The sequence below is a fragment of the Giraffa tippelskirchi genome, chromosome 9, assembly GCF_054371585.1.
Source record: "Giraffa tippelskirchi isolate mGirTip1 chromosome 9, T2T-mGirTip1v1.2.pri, whole genome shotgun sequence".
Taxonomy (NCBI): domain Eukaryota; kingdom Metazoa; phylum Chordata; class Mammalia; order Artiodactyla; family Giraffidae; genus Giraffa; species Giraffa tippelskirchi.
This window is the reverse complement of record NC_137283.1, coordinates 110,121,790-110,145,090: the sequence shown is the minus strand read 5'-3', so window position 1 is coordinate 110,145,090 and position 23,301 is coordinate 110,121,790. Positions and strand designations below refer to the sequence as shown.

The 23,301-nt window shown below is 35.9% G+C and overlaps 1 protein-coding gene across 2 annotated transcripts in view; it reads left to right on the top strand.

Annotated features, from left to right (window-relative positions):
• The window catches only part of QRSL1 (glutaminyl-tRNA amidotransferase subunit QRSL1), a 31,835-nt gene extending 11,851 nt beyond the window's left edge, over positions 1-19,984 (top strand). For both annotated transcript variants that reach the window (XM_081526876.1, XM_081526877.1), the window contains exons 4-11: positions 832-928; positions 4,580-4,756; positions 9,451-9,626; positions 9,715-9,827; positions 10,961-11,153; positions 11,556-11,673; positions 15,526-15,731; positions 17,973-19,984. In XM_081526876.1, coding sequence (XP_081383002.1) covers positions 832-928; positions 4,580-4,756; positions 9,451-9,626; positions 9,715-9,827; positions 10,961-11,153; positions 11,556-11,673; positions 15,526-15,731; positions 17,973-18,190 — 1,298 coding nt within the window. In that variant the 3' untranslated portion in view covers positions 18,191-19,984. The remainder of the gene's footprint in view (positions 1-831; positions 929-4,579; positions 4,757-9,450; positions 9,627-9,714; positions 9,828-10,960; positions 11,154-11,555; positions 11,674-15,525; positions 15,732-17,972) is intronic.
• Positions 19,985-23,301: the final 3,317 nt, after the last annotated feature.

Genomic DNA, 23,301 nt, shown 5'->3' with positions numbered 1-23,301 from the left:
TTTAATTTTTAAAGTTTAGTATGTCAAAAAGGAATCATATTTATCAATATATGGTTGGATCCTAGGAGGAAAAAGAAATGGAAAAAGGATAGAGAACGTCACACTAAAACTAATATTCTGAGGTGTATGCCCCAAGTTCCTGTTATAAAGTAGACTGTTGTTAATTGTTTGCAAATATACACTAGATACAGGAAGTTTTAATTGACAATAAAGATTATTCCTGCTGGAAATAGGTAAAAATTGCTGTGTAATATAGCACATCTGAGAAGAAAAAGTTAATGCAATGAGCAGAATAATGATTTGTGATTAGTTTCAAATGAGTTTGGTACTTCTCTATCATTCAATATTTTGTAGTACTGTTAAAGTCAATCTTTTTAGATTATAAAGATGGTGAATATAGAGACTTTCTTTAGAAAATATAGCAGTCAGCAGCAGAAAAAAATTAACTTTCAGAAGAAAGTACAACTTAAATTAGGAATAAGTAGCATTTGTCAATATGAATGCTTAATTGCAGTTTAAAATTGTTTCTTACATAGGATTTACATGTTCACTGTATTCTTTCCTATGATAAAAATTACTGAATTTTTAGGAGGACAGGGCCAAGGAAGGGGAGGGGATTAAGAGATATAAGTGACTATGTATAAAATAAATAAGCTGTAAGAGTATATTGTACAGCACAGGGAATATAGACAACATTTTATAATAACTTTAAATGGAATATAACCTGTAAAATATTTGAATCACTATGTTGTACACCTGTAATATAACATTTAAATCAACTATACCTCAGTTTTGTTTTTTTTTTTTTAAAGAAAACTGAATTTTTTTCAGGTTATGTACCACCTTATAATGCCACAGTAGTTCAGAAGTTGTTGGATCAGGGAGCTCTACTAATGGGAAAAACAAACTTAGATGAGTTTGCTATGGGGTAAGTAAAACTGAAATTTTCTTTTCCTGTATTTCTTTCAACTGTGTCTTTAATTTCATTACATGTAGGTACCTAAAAGTAGTGCGGTGATTTCGTGAGGACTCTCTTACCAGTTCCTCAGTCCCTCCATGAGAGATTGTTAGTGAGGGGATTTTGTGAGGCTCAGTCCCTTCACCTAAGAGTAGTGAGGTGACTTCATGAGGACTCTTGCAGTTTCTCAGTTCCTCCATGAGAGATTGTGTTCTGCTGATAGATCATATCTCACTTTGGTTTTGATTTGCATATCCCTGATGACTAACAGTGTTGATCATCATGTGTTTATTTTGCTACCCATATATCTTTGGTGAAGTATCTATTCAAATCTTCTTGTTGAGTTGTAAGAGTTTTTCCCCATATAGTCTGGATTCAAGTCCATTATCAGATAGGTAATTTGCAAATATGTTCTCTGAGTCTCTGGCTTGTCTTTGCATCCTCTGAATATGCCTTTCAAATAGCAAAAGTTTTTAGTTTTGATGAAGTCCAGTTCATCGTTTTCTTCCTTTAATGACTCATGTTTTTTGTGTCTTTTCAAAGAAAGCTTTACCTTTTCCAAGGTCATCAAGATTATTTTTTCCAATGTTTTCTCCTAGAAGTTTTATAGTTTTAGTTCTTAAATTTAAAATTGTGATCCAGTTAATTTTTTGTATATTATGTGAAGAAAGCAAAAGTTCATTTTTTTGCATATGTCTATCCTATTCTGGGACTATAGGAATTCAAATTAAATTGCTTTGATTCCGTTGCCAAAAATCAGTCCAACATATGTATAGGTCCATTTCTGGATTCTGTTCTGTTGGTTTGTGTATCCCTAATCCATTGTCATGCTATCTTGATTATTGTAGCTTTGTAGTAAACCTTGAAATTAAGTAGTATGAGTCCAACTTCATTGTTGTTCTTCAAAGTATTTAATGTATGCTAGGTCCTTTGCATTTCCATATAAGTTTTAGAATTGACTTACTACTTTCTACAGAGAAGCTTGATGGGATTTTGATTGTGGTGGTATTGAATTATAGATTAGGTTGTAGAAAATTGACATCTTAATATGTGCCTTCTTATGTATGACTCTATATCTTTCCGTTTATTTAGACTTTAATTTTTCTCAGCAATATTATGATTTTCTATATAGGAATCTTGCACATAATTTGCCATATCTATCTCCAAGTATTTCATGTGTCTTTACTAGTACAGAAAATGTTATTTTCAATTTCTAATTTTTTAACATTGTTAAAATACATAGAAATGTAATTGACTTTTCTATGTTAACCTGTGACCTTGCTAAGCTTCATTATTAATTCTAGCTGATCTTATAGGTTATTTGCTATATTTTATGTAAATAATCTTGTAGCCTACAATAGAGACACTTTTATTTCTTTATCTTGCCTTATTGCGCCAGTTAGGACCTTAAGTACAACATTGAATAAAGATGATAAGAGCAGATATCCTTACCTTTTTCCTGATCATGAGGAAAACATTTAGTTTTTCATCAGAAGCACTTTTATTTCCCCATTTGTAACGTTTGTAATATTTGCTTGGTCTGTGTTTCCTATTTCATAGAAGCAGATTCCTTGACTCTCTTAAAACTGATATCTATGAGAACCTAGTAAATATGTGTGGAATAAGTAAATCTGTGGGAATAAACTTGAACATAAGTTTTTAGGTCATTGCCTTGAACGGCTGGTCAACATGAACATCACCAATGAGGGTGAAGTGATACTGTGTGATACTTATACTGTAGTGATACTTCCTTCCCTGAGAAGGAGCGCCATTACCTATGCAGTGTTCCAGCTGAAAATGTGTAACCTGAAGCTAATAACAAGGAGACAAAAGACAAATCTGAAATGAGATATATTCTATTAAAATGTCAATATCATAAAAAAAACAAAGGCTGTGAAAATGTTCCAGATTGAAAGAGGCTAAAGAAATTAAAACCTAAAACTCATAGATGTGTAGGAGAAAATCTTTGTGACCGTGAATTATACAAAGATTTCTTAGATGGAACACATAAAGTACAGTCTGTAAAGTTAAAAACTGGCAAATTGAATTTCATTAAAATTAAGAACTTTTGTACTTAACACACTTAAAAATGAAAAAATCAAGCCACACGCTTAGCAAAAATATTTGCAAGACGTATGTCTGACGAAGAACTGATATCCAGTATACATTGAAACTTTTCCAACTCAATAATAAGAAAACCAATTTTTTTAAAAGATGTAAACAGATGTAAAATCGTATATCAAAGAAGATAATTCAATTGACAAACAAACGCATCAAACATGGTTAGTCGTTAAGGAAATGCAAATTAAAACCACACTGAAGTGCATACACCTAATAATTAGAATGGCTTAAAAAATGACAATATCAAGTGCTGACAAGGATGGAGAACAACTGGATTCTCATACAATGCTGGTAGGGAATGCAAAATGGTATAGCCACTTTTGGAAAATAGTTTGGCAGTTTCTTATAAAGTTAAACATACATTTACCATAAGAGCCAGCAGTCTCAATCCTAGGTATTTACCCAAGAGATGAAGGCTTATGTTTATGCAGAAGCACTGGCTGGGGCCTTTCACTACAATATTTATTGTGGCTTTATTCAAATTGCTAAAAACAGGAAACAACTCGGTGTTCTTGGCCGGTGAAAAAAGTTAAAGCGGTTAAAGAGAAAAGTTTAATATAATTCTTAACTCTAGACTTGCTCCTATACTGGAAAAAGGGAAAATGCTATAAAGGACATTATTGGATCAAATGACAAAATTGGATTACGTGTGGTAGATTCGATAAAAGTATTGTATTGAATTTACTGAGATAACTATACTGTGACTGTGTAAGAGACTATTCTTTATCTTAGGAAAAGCATACTGAATACATACTAAGGTATTTGGGGTAATGGGCCATAATATGTATAATTTACCCGTAAGTAGTTCAGGAAAAATATGTACAGCCACACACACAGAGCACACAAATGATAAAACAAATGGGTTAACATATGAACAATAGGTGAACCTGGCTAAAGGCTATACGTTTTTTCATACTGTTTTTATTTTTGTAATTTGTCTATTAGGTTGAAATTTTTTCAAAAGTAAAAAAGGTTATTAGCATTCACTAAGAATATCTCCCTGAAAAGTTTTTTTTTTTTTTTTTTTTGGCTAAGCCACACAGCTTGTTGGGATCTTAGTTTCACAACTGTGCCCCCTGCAGTGGAAGTGTGGAGTCCCAACCACTGGACTGCCAGGGAATTGCCCTCTTAAAACTTCTGATTAAAAGAGGAATTCCTTCAAAAGACTACTTGTTAACTGTTTGGATGTTTGTGACACTTTTCAGTTGGAAGACCTTAATTTATGAAGAAAATCATCTTACGCTGAATTGGATTATCAGTTGGGATAAAAATTTCCTTTTCTTAGACTGTTTTTTTTCTAACTTTCTACCACAAACGCTTTTACTTCTCATCCTTCAACTCCTCAGCCATCTAATTAAAGAAAGCTACAACCCAGCAGCCTTCCTACCTTTTCTAATTCAAGTTACAGTGGATTATACAGTGTTAGAAGCAAATAATGTAATCAGGAGATCACATAAAAAGAGTTTTATTAAGATATCTTGCTTCACTTCTTCGTCTCAGATCTGGAAGCACAGATGGCATATTTGGACCAGTTAAAAACCCGTGGAGTTATTCGAAACAATATAGAGAAAAGAGGAAGCAGAACTCTCACAGTGAGAATGAGGATTCAAATTGGCTTATAACTGGAGGAAGCTCAGGAGGAAGTGCGGCGGCCGTGTCAGCGTTCACGTGCTTTGCGTAAGATGTTTTTTTTTATCTATACTTCAGAACCCAACCCAATACAGATAGTCATAAACCATACACAAAATCCAACAATAGACTCATTCATACCTTGGTATTTTTATTTCTCCTTAGTGAGCTATTTGTGCTCAGTGGTGTATCAAAATGTATCTTAGAAATACCCTCAGCTATACAGTACACTTATGTATATTTTATACATTAACTTTAAGACATTTAAACCCTTCCTGTATAGTATCTGGTCTTCTTTAAAACATGATTTTACAGATCTTCTAGAATAAGAATAAATCAGTTAGCTTAACCAGACTTAATTGAATTTCATTTTTTATATTAGTTATTTGGGTATCTGCTCACTGATTGTACATATATTTAGAGATTGACATACCTTGGCTTTAGTTGGGTGCTACTGAGCTAAATTATTAGCTGTGATTTATCCTTCAGCTAAACCCAACTTTGCGAAAAAATAAGGAAAGAAGGAAGGGAAGAAAAGGGCTAATATTTATCAATAGAATATTTTAAGAAGTGTTTTTATAAATCTGCAACTAAAAATATATATCAGTAAGTAAAGTTTTTTCAAATTTGTAGGGAGGTGATTTGTTCAACTGTCACACTTTGTCTGAATCCATCAATCATGCTTTATGTCTTAAGTCACGTTTGTAAAGTATTAACCATCTAAAAAAGAGTAAATAAATATTGCTGTTACTATATTTATTTTATTGGTCTCAGTTTAACCAAATAGAATGTTTTCTTTAGTAGTACTATACATATTTTATCTCTCCTTAATTATCCACTGAAACTAAGCTGTTTCACAGGCGTTGCAATCAATAAATTATTTATATTTTTTTTAGAGCTATGGAGATTTAGATTCTACAGGTTTTTTTTTTGTTTAGTTTCCTTGAAATCTTGTTAACAAGTAAAACCATTTCATTTTATCTCTGTGGAATTTTATAGCACCACATTAATATTAATGAGAGTTCTGACAAGGGAGGATTGCAAGATTAGGTGCTTTTTTCTATCCTCATCACCCCACTTAGTGTTCATCTTACTGAATGTGCTTTGAGAAGGTGGCACTTAGACACATAATTCCTATGGAAATGTAGGTTTTACTTTTACACAGCTGTCAGGGAATCCTAATAAGAAAATGTGTCCCTTTAGAAACTGTGAAAGCAGCAATCTGATTCTGTGGCTTAAGAGGACTTGGTAAGAAAGGCAATTAATTTGCATTTTCTGTAGAGCACAAGGACCATGTGACAGGTAGGAGTCTTGTTCAGCCCAGAGCTTCAGTCTGACTGTACTCAGGAGGGGCTCAGACCCAAAGTGATTCCAGATTGAATGGGCCCCAGACCGTCAGGTGTTCTGATTTGTTTCTTTTATAATAGTTTTTAAAACAGGAAAATTCTAGGAGTACTATGCAGCCACTAAAAAGAATGAGTTAGAGCACTATGTCATGACATGGGAAGAAATCCAAAATACACTGTTAAGTGGAAGACAAGTTGCAGAACAATATGTATTGTATGACCTTATTTCTGTTAAAAGTAACAATTACATATGTGAATATGTTAGTTGCATGGAAGTATCTGGATAAATACACATAAAAAGTGGTAATTCTGGGGACTGATTATGAGAAATTTCACTTTATAGATCATACAGAATATTTTAATTTTTACAGTGGACATTGCAGTTTTCTAATCAGAAAAACCTTTTTGCCTGAAATAGTTAAAAATTTTTAATTGTGGAAAATATACATACAATTAAAATTTCTCATCTTAATCCTTTTAAAGTATACAATTCAGTTGTGTTACGTACATTCACATTATCACTCAGCCAGTCTCTAGAACTTGTTTCATTCGCAAAACTTAAACTCTGTACTTCTTAAAAGCCACCCATTTGCCCCCCTCCCCATGTCCCCAGCCCTTGGCAACCACTCTTTTATGTCTCTGTGAATTTGACCACTCTAGGTACCTCATATAGGTAAAATTGTGCAGTATTTGTGCTATTGTGACTTGTTTCACTTAGCATAATGTCAAGTGTTTCTTTTTCTTTTTTAAAGAAGAAAAATAACAGACTATATAGGTAACTGAGCAAAGAAATTAACAGACACTTCATAGTTGAGTAATGCAAATATAAATAAGTGTGAAAAATTACTCAAAATGCACATTAACAAATCTTTTATCAAAATAATCAGATTTTAAGAACTGCTAGTATTCAATGATGGTGAAAGTGAAAGTGAAGTTGCTCAGTCGTGTCCAGCTTTTTGTGACCCCATGGACTGTGGCCTACCCGGCTCCTCTGTCCATGGGATTTTCCAGGCAAGAATATAGGAGTGAGTTGCCATTTCCTTCTCCAGGGGGGTCTTCCTGACCCAGGGATCAAACTGGGGTCTCCCACAGTGCAGTAGATGCTTTACTGTCTGAGCCACCAGGGAATGAAAGATAAAACAATGTGATTCACTGCAATTGGGAATATAAATTGGCATAACCTTTCTGACAAGTAATTTAACAAAATATATTTAGAACTTATAATGACAGGTAGACCCTTTGACCCATCAACTCTTAGAAGCTAGAGATATATGGGCAGAGATTTATGTTTAAAGGTGTTTATTATAAAGTGATTTATTTAATTTATTTATTTTTGGATGCACTGCACAGCTTGTGGGATCTTAATTCCCTGACCGGGGATTGAACTCAGACCTTCGCCAATGAAAGCACAGAGTTCTAACTGCTGGACTGCCACCTGCAAAGTACTCTCCTATGCATTTATTCTAGTTCACAACAATATGACAGTTTAAATAAATCAGAATACATTTCTAGTCATGATTCTAAATGGGGTAGCAGAATGACTGTATCTGAATTCCTGGGAGGAGTGTGTTTAGTTTGTATAAGCATACTATAAAATTGCTGTTAAAAGAGGATATAAGATTTGTATGTATATAAACCAAACCAGTGTTTTCTTAGGTCTTCTGAGGCAATAGAAACAAAAATAAATGGAACCTAATCAAACTTACAAGCTTTTGCGCAGCAAAGGAAACCATTAAATGAAAAGACAGCCTACAGAATGGGAGAAAATATTTGCAAACAATGTGACTGACAGGGGCTTAATCTCCAAAATGTACAAACAACTTATACAACTCAACAACAAAAAACAAATAACCCAATCAAAAAATGGACAGAAGACCTAAATGGATATTTCTCCAAAAAAGACATGACCAGTAGGCACATGAAAAGATACTCAACATCACTAATTACTGAGAAATGCAAATCAGAACTACAGTGAGGTACCACTACACCACCTCACACTGGTCAAAATGGCCATCGTTAAAAAGTCTACAAAAAACAAGTGTTGGAGAGGGTATGGAGAAAAGAGAACCCTCCTACACTGTTGATAGAAATATAAGTTGGTGCCGCCACTGTGGAACAGTATGGAGGTTTCTCAGGAAACTAAACACAGAATTACCGTATGATCCAGCGATCCCACTCTTGGGTATGGCTTAGTTGCTCAGTTGTGTCCAACTCTTAAAACCCCATGGACTGTAACCCGCCAGGCTCCTCCATCTATGGGATTTTCCAAGCAAAAATACTGGAGTGGGTTGCCATTTCCTGCTCCAGGGGATCTTCTCAACCCAGGGATTGAACCTGGGTCTCCAGCATTGCAGATGATTCTTTGCTGACTGAGCCACCAGGGAAGCCCTACTCCTAGGCATATATCCAAACAAAACTATAATTCAAAACAATACTTGCACCCCTGTGTTCATTCATAGCAGCACTATTCACAGTAGCCAAAACATAGAAACAATCTAAATGCCCATCGACAGATGAATGGATAAAGAAGGTGTGGTACATATATACAATAGAATACTATATATATAATAAAAAAGAATGAAGTAATGCCATTTGCAGCAACATGGATGCAACTAGAGATTATCATACTAAGTCAGAGAAAGACAAATACCATATGATATTATTTATATGTGAAATCTAAAATATGGCACAAATTGAATCTATCTGTGAAACAGACTTATAGACAGAGAATAGACTTGTGACTGGGAGTTTGGGGTTAGTAGATGCATGTAGACTAGATAAACAAGAAGGTTTATGTATAGCACAAGGAACTATATCCTGTAACCTGGGATAAACCATAATGGAAAAGAATATAAAAAAATTGTATATATGTATGTAACTAAATCACTTTGGTGTGTAGCAGAAATTAACACAATGTCGTAAATCAACTATACTTCAATTAAAAAATAAAGAACTGAAAGATTTGTGTAAGATTGTATAATTCCTGTGATAGGAATTGGGAATCAGTTGGGAATTGCCAATTGATAGAATATTTTACATATTTAAAATTTTCAGTAATCTCTATAACATAGTAAAAGTCTCATGATAAGCAAAAAAGAGATGGAAACTTATGATTACAGAATGACCTGAACTGTGAAAGAAAAATTCATTAAAAAAAAAAAGACTTAAAGTTCATATTTCAAAATGTTAGCAGTGTGTGTTTGCCTCGGAGTGGTAGAATATTTTGTTACATTTTTACACTTTTCTATATTTTAAGAATTCTCTGCTATGAGCATGTTTTCTATTTTTGTATAATCAGGAGAAAACAACTTTAAAAGTATACATTTAAAAAAGATAGATTTCAGATATAATTAGAGAGATGTTATCCTGCTAAAGAGAATTCTATTTAAATTTCAGGGCTTTAGGATCAGATACAGGAGGATCAACCAGAAATCCAGCTGCCCACTGCGGGGTTGTTGGTTTAAAACCAAGCTATGGCCTAGTTTCTCGTCATGGTCTCATTCCCCTGGTGAATTCAATGGATGTGCCAGGAATCTTAACCAGATGTGTGGATGATGCAGCCATTGTGTTGGGTATTTATATGATTCCATATAGTTTCAAAGCATTATCAGTTCACTGAAAAACAATGTGTCTGTCACTCATAAATACTTTTACTTACAGGTATACTAGCTGGGCATGATCCCAAAGATTCTACCACAATTCAAGGTCCTGTTAAACCATTTACGCTTCCCAGTTTGACAGATGTGAGCAAACTATGTATAGGAATTCCAAAGGTAACTCTTTACAAAAGTATTGTCAAGTCCAATACAGACAACTGACTTGGGAAACAGACTGGTTGAGTTTGAATCGCTCCTCTGCCACTTTTATTAGCTATGTGACCTGAGTACGTGCAAGGAGATACATAAGATCACTCACCTTTTAAATGTTTAATTTTGAGCTCAGCAATAAGTTTTTGTCCTGGGAGACTGTCCTGTGCACTGTAAGATGTTTAGCAACATCACTGGTCTCTACCCCTAGAGGTAGCATCCCCACCCCTACCCTACCACCACTACCCCACAAGTCAAACTGTCTGTAGACATTACCACATGTCCCCTGGTTGAGAGGAAGAGGATAAAATTGCCCCCAGTTGAGAGCACTGCTGTAGAGAAATACTGTAAAATCTTTTAAATTTTCAATTAAGGTAATGCTGCTAAGTCGCTTCAGTCGTGTCCGACTCTGTGCGGCCCCATAGACGGCAGCCCACCAGGCTCCGCCGTCCCTGGGATTCTCCAGGCAAGAACACTGGAGTGGGTTGCCATTTCCTTCTCCAGTGCATGAAAGGGAAAAGTGAAAGTGAAGTTGCTCAGTCGTGTCCGACTCTTAGCAACCCCATGGACTGCAGCCTACCAGGCTCCTCTGTCCATGGGATTTTCCAGGCAAGAGTACTGGAGTGGGGTGCCACTGGTGTGCCTATTTTTAAGGATTTAGAGAGAAACAGACCTAGTTGGGAATCCCGGATCCTCTACTTGCCTGCTGTGTAACATTAGGAAAGTTACTTCTCTAGTCTCAATATTTTTCATTAATAACATGGAGGATGATAATACCTACATCAGAGGACTGTTATAAGTGTTCGATGAGAGAACCTTTGGAAAGCATCTAGCGGAATGCCTGATACATAATGAACATTTAATAAATAAAAGTTCTCCAACCATATCTCCAGTCTTTAATATTATTATATCCAGTTCACAATATCTAGTATTGTGCTTGTCATGCCATAAATGCTCTTAAATTAGTTCAGTCTTTCTAGGTACCTACTATCAATTTAATCAGGTTTTCTAATATATTGCCAGAGGTTCTGGGGTACACATTTTTGTAAAACCATCTATTTGGATGTTCTGATATCTGTATTTTAACTTTTTCCAATTAGGAGTATCTTACACCAGAATTGTCAAGTGAAATACAGTCTCTTTGGTCCAAAGCTGCTGATCTCTTTGAGTCTGAGGGGGCCAAAGTAATTGAAGTCTCCCTGCCCCATACCAGTTACTCAATTGTGTGCTACCACGTATTGTGTACATCGGAAGTGGCATCGAATATGGCAAGATTTGATGGGCTAGAATATGGTAAAGTGCCTGTGTTTTGGACTTTTAGGGAAGTTTTCTCAAGCATTTTCACTTATTAGTGACAAAAAATATTATTGCCCGGGATAATGTTAATGATTTAGAGAAGTAAATTAGTGGGTCCTTTTACTGTTGTCATTTTAGCATTATACTCACACTATTCATCATCATAACTCATAGTGAATGAATGAATGAAGGAGTGAACAAATGAAATTTCCCTCTTCATTATTTTCTTCTCTTTCTTAATTCCTGACGGGTCAGTTAGTCCCAAGGCATGTAAAGAAGAGAATCCATTAAGGTCAATTTCCTGAAGTTTTAGTATTGGCCACAAATGTGACTCTAGACCTGCTTTTCAGCCAAAACTTGACTTCCTTTTCAAGTAACGTTTATCTCTTTTGTTTTCAGGTCACAGATGTGACAATGATGTGTCTACTGAAGCCATGTATGCTGCAACTAGGCGAGAAGGGTTCAATGATGTGGTGAGAGGGAGAATCCTCTCAGGAAACTTTTTCTTATTAAAAGAGTAAGATAATCGATAGAGAAATTTTCCCCATTCTTGAAAACTCCAGAGTAAAGTAGTAGCATGTCTGTCAGGTCTTATTAATTTTGCTAAGGAAGCAAAATCCTTATGATTTGAATTAGAAATCGTAAGTAAAGGCCTGTTTTTGGTACTTTTGGCTCCTGGTTTTTTAAAAAAAAAAAAAAACACTGATGCTCTAGTGAGCTAAGTAGGAAGCCCTGAAGGGTTTTAGCCTCATTAAATGTCCCCTATTATTGCCACATTGTCCTCCTGCTGTGAGAGCCTTAAGCAGGAAGTTACATTGGTCTCTCTTGAAAAGGTTAGTGAATCAACCTAACTTTCCCTTGCATTGTGTATCCGTGTATCCATTTGCTCCAAGAAAGAATTCTAAATTACTATGACTTTGGTATAAGTTTTTCACCATCTTGTGAATAGGATTCATCTTCCATACCACCAAGTCTGAGAGGACAGTAAGTGTGAAAAAGCAAGAATGTACTGAACAGCTTCCTGGAGTTTTGCATATATATAATGGGCATATATGGATATATGTATATATGGATAGAAAGCATTTTATTCATCTGTGCATCTCCTTAGGGCCAGTAGTTAGCAATCCTTTTTCCAAAAATACTGTGAACAGCTACTCTGAAAAACAGTATGGAAATTCCTCAAAAAATTAAAAATAGAACTACCATATGAACCAGAAATCCCACTTCTGGGTATATATCTGAAGGAAAGAAATCGCTACCCCACAGCATTATTCGCAATAGCCAAGACATGGAAACAAACTAGTGTCCATTGGCAGATGAATGGAATAAGAAAATATGCTGTGTGTGTGTATACCCATCCCCATACACACAGTGGAACATGCATTATTATTCAAAAGAGTATTATTTATTATTCGAAAGAAAGAAATCCTCCATTTGTGACAGCATGCATGGACCATGAAGGCGTTATCTTAAGCAAAATAAGTCAGAGAAAGACAAATACTGTGTGATCTCACTTATACGTGGAATCTAGGTTAAAAAAAAAACCACCAAAGCCACAGACACAGTGGAATGGTAGTTGCTGGGGAGAGAGAGGAGATGTTGGTCAAAGGGTACAGACTCCTATGGATAAGGTAAGTTCTGGGGATGTGATGTACAACCTAATTACTATAGGTAACAACACTGTACCACATACTTGAAAGCTGCTGAGAGTAGGTCTTAAATGTTCTTACCACATACACAAAAAACTCTATGTGAGGTGATGGATGTGTTAACTAATCTTACTGTGGTAATCATTTTGCAATATATACATATATCAAATCATGTTGCACACCTCAAAACTATAGAATTTTATACTCAATTATATCTCAAAGCTGGAAAACAAAAACTATTATTTGGTTAATGGAGCACAGAGTCGGACACGACTGAAGCGACTTAGCAGCAGCAGTAGCAGCATGTCTGAAAATGACTGTTCCATTTTGTCTAGTTTTCCAATTGTTTAAAGTTGTGCTTTTGAAGCATATTAAAAGTAGGAAGAAATTTAATAGAAGTATTTGTTCTTTTATAAAATTAAGTTTTGAGGAATGCTGTTAATACGTTATTTAAGCTATCAGCTGTTGGGTAAATTATACGTGATGCCTGCATTCATTACCCTATAGACCCTGTTGTCTAATGATAATAAAGACATCTGATAATTCTATAGCATTCTTTCAAGATAAAAAAGATCTCTCATTTTTATCTCATTGTATTTGGTCCATGCAAGGTTGGAATTGTTATATACATTTTTACAGGTGAGGAAACTGAAGTTATCAATAAAATAGTTAATCCTTTTGCCAGCCTTCATTAACAGCTTCAGGAGGATCTAAAGAGTATTTTTCCCCCCTTTCTTTCCATCATTGACTATAATTATAGTCACTCCTGTGTCTGGCTAATTCCTTAATCTTTCCAGTAAAGTAAATGTCTTTTCTTTTGGGGAGGGAAAGTGTGGGGAGTAACCATATCCTTTACTACTTTTTATTACCACAATTAGTTTAGGGAACATCCATCATCTCATATAGCTACAACATTTAAAGAAATAGGAAGAAAACATTTTCTTACAATGAGAACTTTTAGGGTTTACTCTTGACAGCATTCATGTATAACATACGGCAGTGTTAATTATATTTATCATGTTCTACATTATATCCCTGATACTTACTCACAACCAGAAGTTTGTGCCTTTAGACCATCTTCATCCTATTCCCCCTTCCCCTGCCTCCTTCTTCTGATAACCACAAATCTGATCACTTTATGTATGCGTTTGTTTTTGAAGTATAATTGACCTACATCACTAGGTCAGTTCCTGGTGCACACCATCGTGATTTGACATTTCTATGCATTTCAAAACGATCACCATGATAAGTCTAGTGTCATCTGTCACCATATAAAGATATTACATAATTACTGACTATATTCCCCACACTGTCCCTTTCATACCTGAAAGTTTGTAACTCAGTCTCCTTTACCTGTTTCTCTCCTTCTCTCTCACCACCCTCCCCCTCTGGCAACCACCTGTTTATCTGTGACTCGGTTTCTGCCATGTTTGTTCATTTGTTTTGTTTTTGGATTCCACACATAAGTGAAATCATACAGTATTTTCTCTCACTTAACTTCCCTTGGCATAATAGCCTCTAGATTTATCCATGTTGTCCCACAGAGCAAAATCTCATTCTTCTTTATGGCTAATATTCCATTGTGCGTATATACTACATCTTTATCCATTCATCTATTGGTGGACATTTAAGTGGTTTCCATATCTTGACTATTGTAAACAATGCTGCAGTGAACACAGAGGTGCATATATCTTTTCAAATGTGTTTGTTTTCTTTGGATAAATACCCAGGAGTGGAACTGCTGCATTGTGTGGTTGTTCTGTTTTTAATTCTTTGAGGAATCTCTATACTGTTTTCTATAGAGGCTGCACCACTTTATATTCCCACCAGCCGTGCATGAAGGTTCCCCTTTCTCTACATCCTTGACAATACTTGTTATTTGTTGTCTTTGATAATAGCCATCCTGAAATGTGTGAGGTGATAGTTCATGGTGGTTTTGAATTGCATGTCTCTGATGATTAGTGATGGTGAGCATCTTTTCATGTGCTTGTTGGCCATCCATATGTCTTCTTTGGAAAAACGTCTGTTCTGGTTTTCTGCCCATTTTTTGATTGGTTGTTTGTTTTTTTGATGTTGAGTTGTGTGAGTTCTTTGCATGTTTTGTATATTAACACCTTATCAGTTATATCATTTGCAAATATCTTCTCCTATTCAGTAGGCAACTTGAAGCATCTCTCCAGGAGTTTCACATTTCTATTCCTGGGCTACTCCTGTCTATAAAATACAAAATTGCAAACACTGCATACTTTCCTCAGTTACTGTTTCCAGAGCCTGTTTTCTAGTGTTAGAATTCTCCAAAACTTCAGACCTCTTATAATAATTATAACTATAGATGAAATAGGACATTATAATAGAAAGAGGATTGGAATGCGCCTCCAGAGATCTAAGTTCTGGTCCTTCCTCTGCCACCGCTAATCTTTGCAGCCTTTGGAAAGTCATTTAGTTGCTATGCCCTTGATTTTCCTCACCTGAAAATGAATGTTCTGGTTTAATGATGTCCCTGGAAGTGTTAATAATTTGTGATTATATGTGCAGAATTGTATCTACTTTTAGAATAACAGCATGGTTAAACAAAATTGATTTTTATGTGTTGGGAATCTCAGTGGTACCTGCTCCTACAGCCCAAGAATCCAGTGATTCTTTAATAAGTCTTATGCATGAGAATTCATTGAAAGAAATAACAAAAAGCCCTTAAAATGTCAACTTTTTTTTTTCCACAGAAATTATGAGAATTATTTTGTCAAAGCACAGAAAGTGAGACGGCTCATTGCTAATGATTTTTTGAATGTTTTTAACTCTGGAGTGGATGTGCTGCTAACTCCCACCACCTTGAGTGAGGCAGTGCCATACACAGAATTCATTGAGGAAGACAACAGGACACGCAGTGCCCAAGATGACATCTTTACACAGGCTGTAAATATGGCAGGTGAGGATCCCTTAAGAACATTCTGGTTTCCTCCAGATTTTTAGGTAGACAATCCTGGTCCTCAACTTAGGTTCTAGCTAGATTGTTCCCTAAATACAATAGCTTGTCCTTCTGGGATACTTAGGAGTGTATGTGTGTGTTCATGTGGGTGTGTGTACATGTGTGCATTTATAGGCATACACATGCTGGCATTAACCACACACACACACATTAATTTTCTGACCTACAGAAAGATTAAAAAAAGTCATAAAATGAATACCCATTATGTCCTTTACCTGGTTTCATCCTTGTTCACATTTTGCCTCATTTGCTTTTTCCTTCCTCTCTCCCTTTACCCCCAGACAGACAGACACACATACACAGCTTTTACTTGATTAATTTGAAAGTTTCAACATCATGTTACTTTACCCCTAAATACTTTTAGCATGAATCATCTGGAATAAAGACATCCATCATCATACCTAAGAAGGCTAACACAAATACAATAATATTCCAAATACAGTTCATATTTAAGTTTTCTCAATTGTACCAAAAATGCCTTTTATAGGGTGTTTTTCCTGCATATATTTGTTTATGATATCTCTTACTGAAGTCTAGAACAATCCCCCAGGTCTCTATGTTCTTTTATTAAGAACCACATCAGATTGTTACGATTTTTTTTTTCAATCATCAAACATAATGTAGAAAACTCAAGAGCAGAGAGAAAAGTCTGTTGTATTTATCTATATACTCTTGTTTACTGTGTTCATTTCTCCCTGATCCATCAAGATTCTTTGTTTTATCCTTTCTGTTTGGAGAAGAGTTGGCTACTCTTTTAGGGTACATCTGCTAGCAACCAGTTCTCTTAGCTTTCTTCTGAGAATGTCTCGATTTTCCTCTCATTTTTATAGTTTATTTTTGCTGGATATATGATTCTGGTTTGACTGTTCTTTTCTTTAGCATTTACAAAATGTCCTGCTAATTTCTTCTAGCCTTCATAGTTACTGATAAGAAATCCTCCACCTTTTAAATTTTTTAAGTGACATTGACTTTTTTGAGGAGTCCTGTCCACAGGATATAGTAGGATATATATAGTCCTATATAGACTATATATATAGTCCTGTAGGATATCCCATCCATAATCTGAATTTGTCAGATTGCTTCCTCATGATTGGTTTGACGTAAACATTTTTGGCACAAATACTGTGTACACTTCATGTCAAGAAACAGTTAATGTCAGTTCGTACCACTGTGGAAACTAAGTGAATCCTTTGGTTAAGGAAGTAACTACCAGATGTTTTCCTTATGAAGGCACATTTTCCTTTTGTCAGTTGTAAGCAATTGGTGATATGATATATTGAGACCCGTATTTCCCAATAAACCTGAACCCACTTTTAGCATCTATTGATGACCCTTGCCTGAATTAAGTATTACTTAGAGAATTACAAAGTGCTGACTTTTCTATCATTCCTTCTCCGTATCTTAGCTAGCAGTCTTCTCTATAGAACAGCTTTCCTTTTTTAAAAAAATTCAATGTACTATAAGTAATTCTCATTATTTTTGATGCTCAAATTTAACTAACAGGAGCCTTACCAAGTTGTATGTAACCCTTAAACTAGCCCCCATTAGTTTTTTAAAACTTTCTTGTTTTATGGCGTAACAAGACACCCCAAAACTGAAATTAAAACTACCCTGAGCTACTATTTCTCACCTAACAAACTGACAAAAATTTAAGAAACTCAGCAACACACTCCATAGGTGAGGCTGTCGGAAAAGTCTCATTTTGCTGATAGAAGTTCAAAAGGTACAACTTTTTTGGAGGGGAATTTGGCAATTTCTAATTAACATATACATTTATCTTTTGATGAAGCAGTTCCTCTTCATCTAAGAAACATTCAAGAATACTGAAAAAATACACAAGGTAATTCACTGGGACATGGCGTGAAATCACTAAATACTAAAAATAATCAAAACCCCCCAACCCTAGAAGAATGGTTGAATAAATTATGGTAAAACCACATGGTGGAATACTATGCAACAATAAAAAAGGAATGAACCCGGTCTCTGAACAGATATACAGTAATTTCCTAGATATATTAAATGAACAAAGGAAGATACAAAAACATACATGTCATAATTTTTGTGATTTTTTTTTAACCCTTATCCTGTCTTGTACCTATTAGCACTGGGAAGTGGAAGAGGTCTCTGTGTCTTAGGGTGGAGAATTGATCAACATTTAATGGGTCTCTTTCCTTTCCTCAGGATTGCCAGCAGTGAGTGTCCCTATGGCCCTCTCAAGCCAAGGGCTGCCAATAGGACTACAGTTTATTGGACGTGCATTTTGTGACCAGCAGCTTCTTACAGTTGCCAAATGGTTTGAAAAACAAGTCCAGTTTCCTGTTATTCAACTTCAAGAACTAATGGGTGATTGCTCATCAGTCTTTGAAAATGAAAAGTTAGCTTCTGTTTCTCTAAAATAGTGATTACTATATCATGCACATTATAATGACTTTTAAAGGTTTTTATATTCTGGAGAAGTCAGGTGTTCTTAAAAATTTGGTTCATTGTCAACATAGTCATTCCTTGGAGTCGTTTTTTTAAATTCTTGTGATATAGTTAATTAATTATAAATAATCTGTCAGCATTTATTCAGCATCCACTCAATATAAACCAAAGTACAAGAGACCTGGAAAGATCCCCTGGAGGAGGCCATGGCATCCCACTCCAGTATTCTTGCCTGGAGAACTCCATGGACAGAGGAGCCTGTGGGCTACAGTCCACAGGGTCGCAAAGAGGCAGACACACTCACTCAAGTAGAAACCAAGTACAGGATTTCTGTTATAATATGAGATACAGGTTGCTAAAAAATGATGCCTTCTAAATGTTCATTAAAAAGAACATTGCTTACAGTGCAAGTAAGCTTAGGGGTAAACCTGTCAAGACTTGTATGTCTTTGTAACCAAAGCACAAACATGAACAGTACGTGGTACTTCCAGAGATAGCCTAGACAGCCCAGCTGACAGGCATTTCAACACGTGGTAGAGGCTGCTGCAAAAGAGGTTAAAAATGCCCCAAAACAATAAAATGGGAACATCCACCTCTAGGTCTGAGCGAGCAGGTGGAAGAGAAGCTCTAACACAGAAGTGCAACTTGCTGGCCCATACAGGAGTGTGCCTCTCTCTGGGGAGAGCCCAGGTGGGTACACTCCTCTTCTCTAAGAATAGACCTGCAGTGAGAACTTTTCTCCTTTCCTGCTGAGAGTTAAAATGTTACTTCTGCTATTCCAAAGCCCCATGCCAAGAAGCTCCGAATAACTCCTAGTTACACTGAGTTCATTTTCCTAGTTACCAGTCACAAACTAGCTCACTGGCATCAGACATTTGCTGTGACCTAACAAACCAAACTGAACTTGAAAATTGGTAGCTACTGGAGCATGGCTTTAGTGAGAAAGTTTCAATACACAAGTAAGATCCAGTATGAAAAACTTATAGATAAGTTGGTGGGGCTGCATGGGCCCATGCAGAGAAGAGGCCCATGGGCCTCCTTCCTTACCCCAGATTCTCTATTCCTTATGGTTTTCTTACCCTCCTGACTTTCCTTACAAGTGCTCTCCGTTTAGGCACCTTTAGTGCAAAGAAATAACAACGGGAATATCTATTCAGAATTTGAAAGAAAAAAAAAAGATCTAATGAAAAGCATTCATTTACCCACTATAAAGGGCTTCCTTGGTAGCTCAGATGGTAAAGAATCTGCCTGCAATGAAGGAGACCTGGGTTTGATCCCCTATAAGGTTTCATCGTTGGATTTGTCTTTGCCAGAACACAGTTGTCATCTCATGTTTATCATAAGTTCTAATTTGACATTTATTGTTGATAAGTTTAAGTAGGGAGCTGAATTATTACTTAATAGAAAGACGTGAAGTAAAAACATAAGAGGCACAACCTTCTCAGAACTACTGAAAAACAGTGCGATGGGAGTTTAAACTGCTTGGTACTTTTCATTAAGTTCTCTCTCTCCCTGGGATCCTTCCACTCGCAAATGCTCAATCTGATAAACTACATAAAAGTTTTCTGTGCCAAGTGCACTAGTATTCTGAAAGATTTTGACTGTGAATCCCTGAAAGGAAGAAATTCATGACAGAGAATTGCTTTATTTTATAACAAGAGAAAACCCTTATTTGGGGGAGAGAGTATGATGCAAATGGCAAGCAAATAAATCTTTACCCCAGTCTTTTTTTATGTGTGTATAATTTGAAATAAAAGGTTTTCAAAGAATATGTAGTTTCTCTTATTCCTATGTGTCTACTTGAGTTGCACTAACAACTTGAACTGGAAATAAGGAAGTGAAACATTTATATCGTTTTCACATCATAACACCCAACTAGCATGAAATGATACCTAATCTATTCTTTCTTTTCCATCTTTAGCCTAAATCTGGTAGATCTCATTTTGCCAGATCACTGTCTGAGAATTTAAAATGGAAAATGGTTTCTGTGTCTCAGCTAATTAAACCCTGAAACTATGAGCAACAGGGCTGTCAGAGCAGAGCATGTCAGAAAGGTGAAGGTGACTGCAAGTGTGAGATGAGTGCCTTGATAAGACAGCGCAACAGAGCAAAAGACAGATTCAACAGCAGAAGGGTTGCTCGAGTGGAAAAATGTGATGCATTCGCAAAACTTGGCACCTGACACCACACAGAGCCGGATCCGTGTTGGACCCCACCTATCATTATCAAGAAAAGTGCTTGAAACTAGAGAGGCAGAATTCAACTGACTAACTGACACCAGGTTGTCAGGAACACAGGACTGTGGACCATCTGGAAAAGATGGCATGGTACAAAAGAGGAACTTATGACAGGGAACGGTGACTCCTATGAGAACACCTGCACCTTCTTTGTTGTTTAGTCACTAAGTCATGTCCAACTCTGCAATGCTATAGACTGTAGCCTGCCAGGCACCTCTATAGTGGACAAGAGATATCTTTAGGATTTTCTAACAGAATCTGAAGAACAGTGAAGAGATCTGGTTACAGGGCACCAGTAAGTAGACCTTGAGAATTGTGTCAAAGTAAGGGACCAAAGTAATGAAATATTCACAATATTAATGGTTCCTGTTAAGAACTTCGTCTATTAACTACTTTTAGTCCCCCTCGCTTTACTCAAATATCTGATTATACCATGGCTAAATGTGTTGCCTGTGCAAGCCTCAGGTAAAATTTACTCATTGGACTTAGAAGCGCCAGAGGACAGTTTAGTAGAAGGCTTTCCTCGGTTATTTCATAACTTAAGCCATGTGTACACTAGAACAAAAACCTGAAAATTTAATAAAAGCAAGTAACACCAGAAAACCCCAGCAAACATTAAATAAAAGTAATTACAGGATTTCAGAGGGACTTTTTATGCCTTTTTCTTTATACCTCAGTGGAATATAAATCCAAAAGGATTCTAGGCACTGTATTAAAAATGTATTATTAAACTGCTATAAAAGTAAATAGTTGAGGAAATCACTGAATTGATTAAAACAATAGGGGAAAAAGTTAAAACCAGGAATAAGTAAAAATTACAATGTTCGTCAAGGTATTTATATAGATGCTTAAGGCTATATAGTGTGATACAGTGGGAAATTCTGTTGCTTTTCTAGTAGGAAAGTCCACCAGATTTAAAAATAGATAAACCTGGGTTTGAGTCCTATAACTGCCATTTGCGAGTTATGTAACCTGTCTGAGCTTCAGTATCTTGACCTGCGAAATGGAGATAATTTATTCCAAGGGATTGTTGGGAAGATTAAATTTAAATGATGCCCTTAAAGCACCTAGTGTAGCATGACAAAATAAGCACTCAAGAGTTTGGAACTATAAATAAATGCATACAATCACGAAATTACCATTTTCCCTTATATGTCACAAATATACATTAAACTAATATGGCCAAACTGCAGTTTACTAAAAACTTATGCTAGAGACCAGCTAGCTATATGGCTCTGGTGATCTGGCTTCCACTGAGGATAAAGTTTAAAACATATGGAAGAAATGATGAACTGTGTGTTTCTAGAGCAATTTCCATGAGCCTTTGATAAAGAATTGACTAACGCAGGGTTCAAAGACCTGAAGGTTTTTTAAAAGGCCCTCGTGCCTTGCCAACCAAGTAAGAGGGGGAAACAAGCTCTTCCTCATAAAACTCAGTTCCAGTCCCACATATACATACATAGATGGTTGAGACCCTGAAATATTACATCTTATCTACAATTATTTTAACACAGGAAAAGTTTAGGGTTGCTATTCCCTACAGACAGCTAGTGGAGCCATTGGGGGGTGGTGGGGACAGTTGATGAAGCACCCCTGGGGCATCTGTTGGTAAGTAACTTCATTTCTTGGTGAAATTAGTCACAAAACAGACCTGCAGAATAGTATGATAGAACTGGTGTCAAGTATCTGCCAAGATGAAAATGGACAACTTCAGCAGAGTTCAGACAGCAGGACCAGTTGTCTTCAGAGGCCAATCATAGTGTAGAATTCTTTCTGTTTTCTGTGACAAGAGTGTTTGCGAGGCTGAAATTCAGAGTTTTAAGGCTTATAATAACCAGGTATTTACCTGGTTAGAACCATTCTATCACAAGCATGTCAAAAGACATGGAGCGTCTAATTACATGTGAATTATTTTCTTATTTATCCTACTCTAGTTCTCCATGGAAATAGCTACTAGGATGCAGGTATAACTGGTGCAGAATTAAGGTAGTGTTAGTGGGAAAGAAAAGAGATAAAGTGAAAATAGAAGAATTTGGAGCTTAATTGGATTTAAGGGTATGGGAGAAAGGAGGGAAAGAAATATGACTTTTATACTGAGAAGTGCTCTCAACTAGAAAAATGATGGTAACCTTAATAAAAACAGGAAAAGCAGGAATGATTTGTAGGGGCTGAAGATGTATTTCACAATCAAGGAGAAATACCTAACAGGTAGCGGGCAAAAAGGCAGGTGAGAAAAATGAAGCTTGGGGAGTCAGAAAGACAGAGAATGAAGTCTACCCCTTCTTCCCTGATGTTTTATTATGAAAATTTTCAAATATAAAGCACTGAACACTCACATACCCACCACCTATATTCTACTACTGACATTTTACTATATTTTATCACATATCTATCCATCTAATATCTCTATTCATCCTTTAATCTGCCTTATTTTTAAAATATATATCTCAAAGTACACTTTACCCTAAATACCTAAGCATATCTGTCACTTACTTGAGTTCAATATTTGTTTATGGGTTTTTTAAAGTAAAACTTAAGTACAATGAAATTCACAAATCTTAAGTGTATGTTCCCTGAGTTTTGACAAATGTATTCACTTGTGTAACCCCCCATCAACACATAGACCATTACTATAATTTCTATCACCCTAGAAAATTTCCTCATGTCCTCTCCTAGTTAATCCCTGCTCCCACCCCTCGAGAGGAAACTATTCCTCTGATTTTTTTTCCTGAAAACAATTTAGTTTTGCTTATTCTACAATTTCATATGAATGTAATCTACACTGGGTCACCTGAAAGGTTGTACCAGGAAATGCAAGATCTCAATTTTAAAATTTGATTTGAATTGAT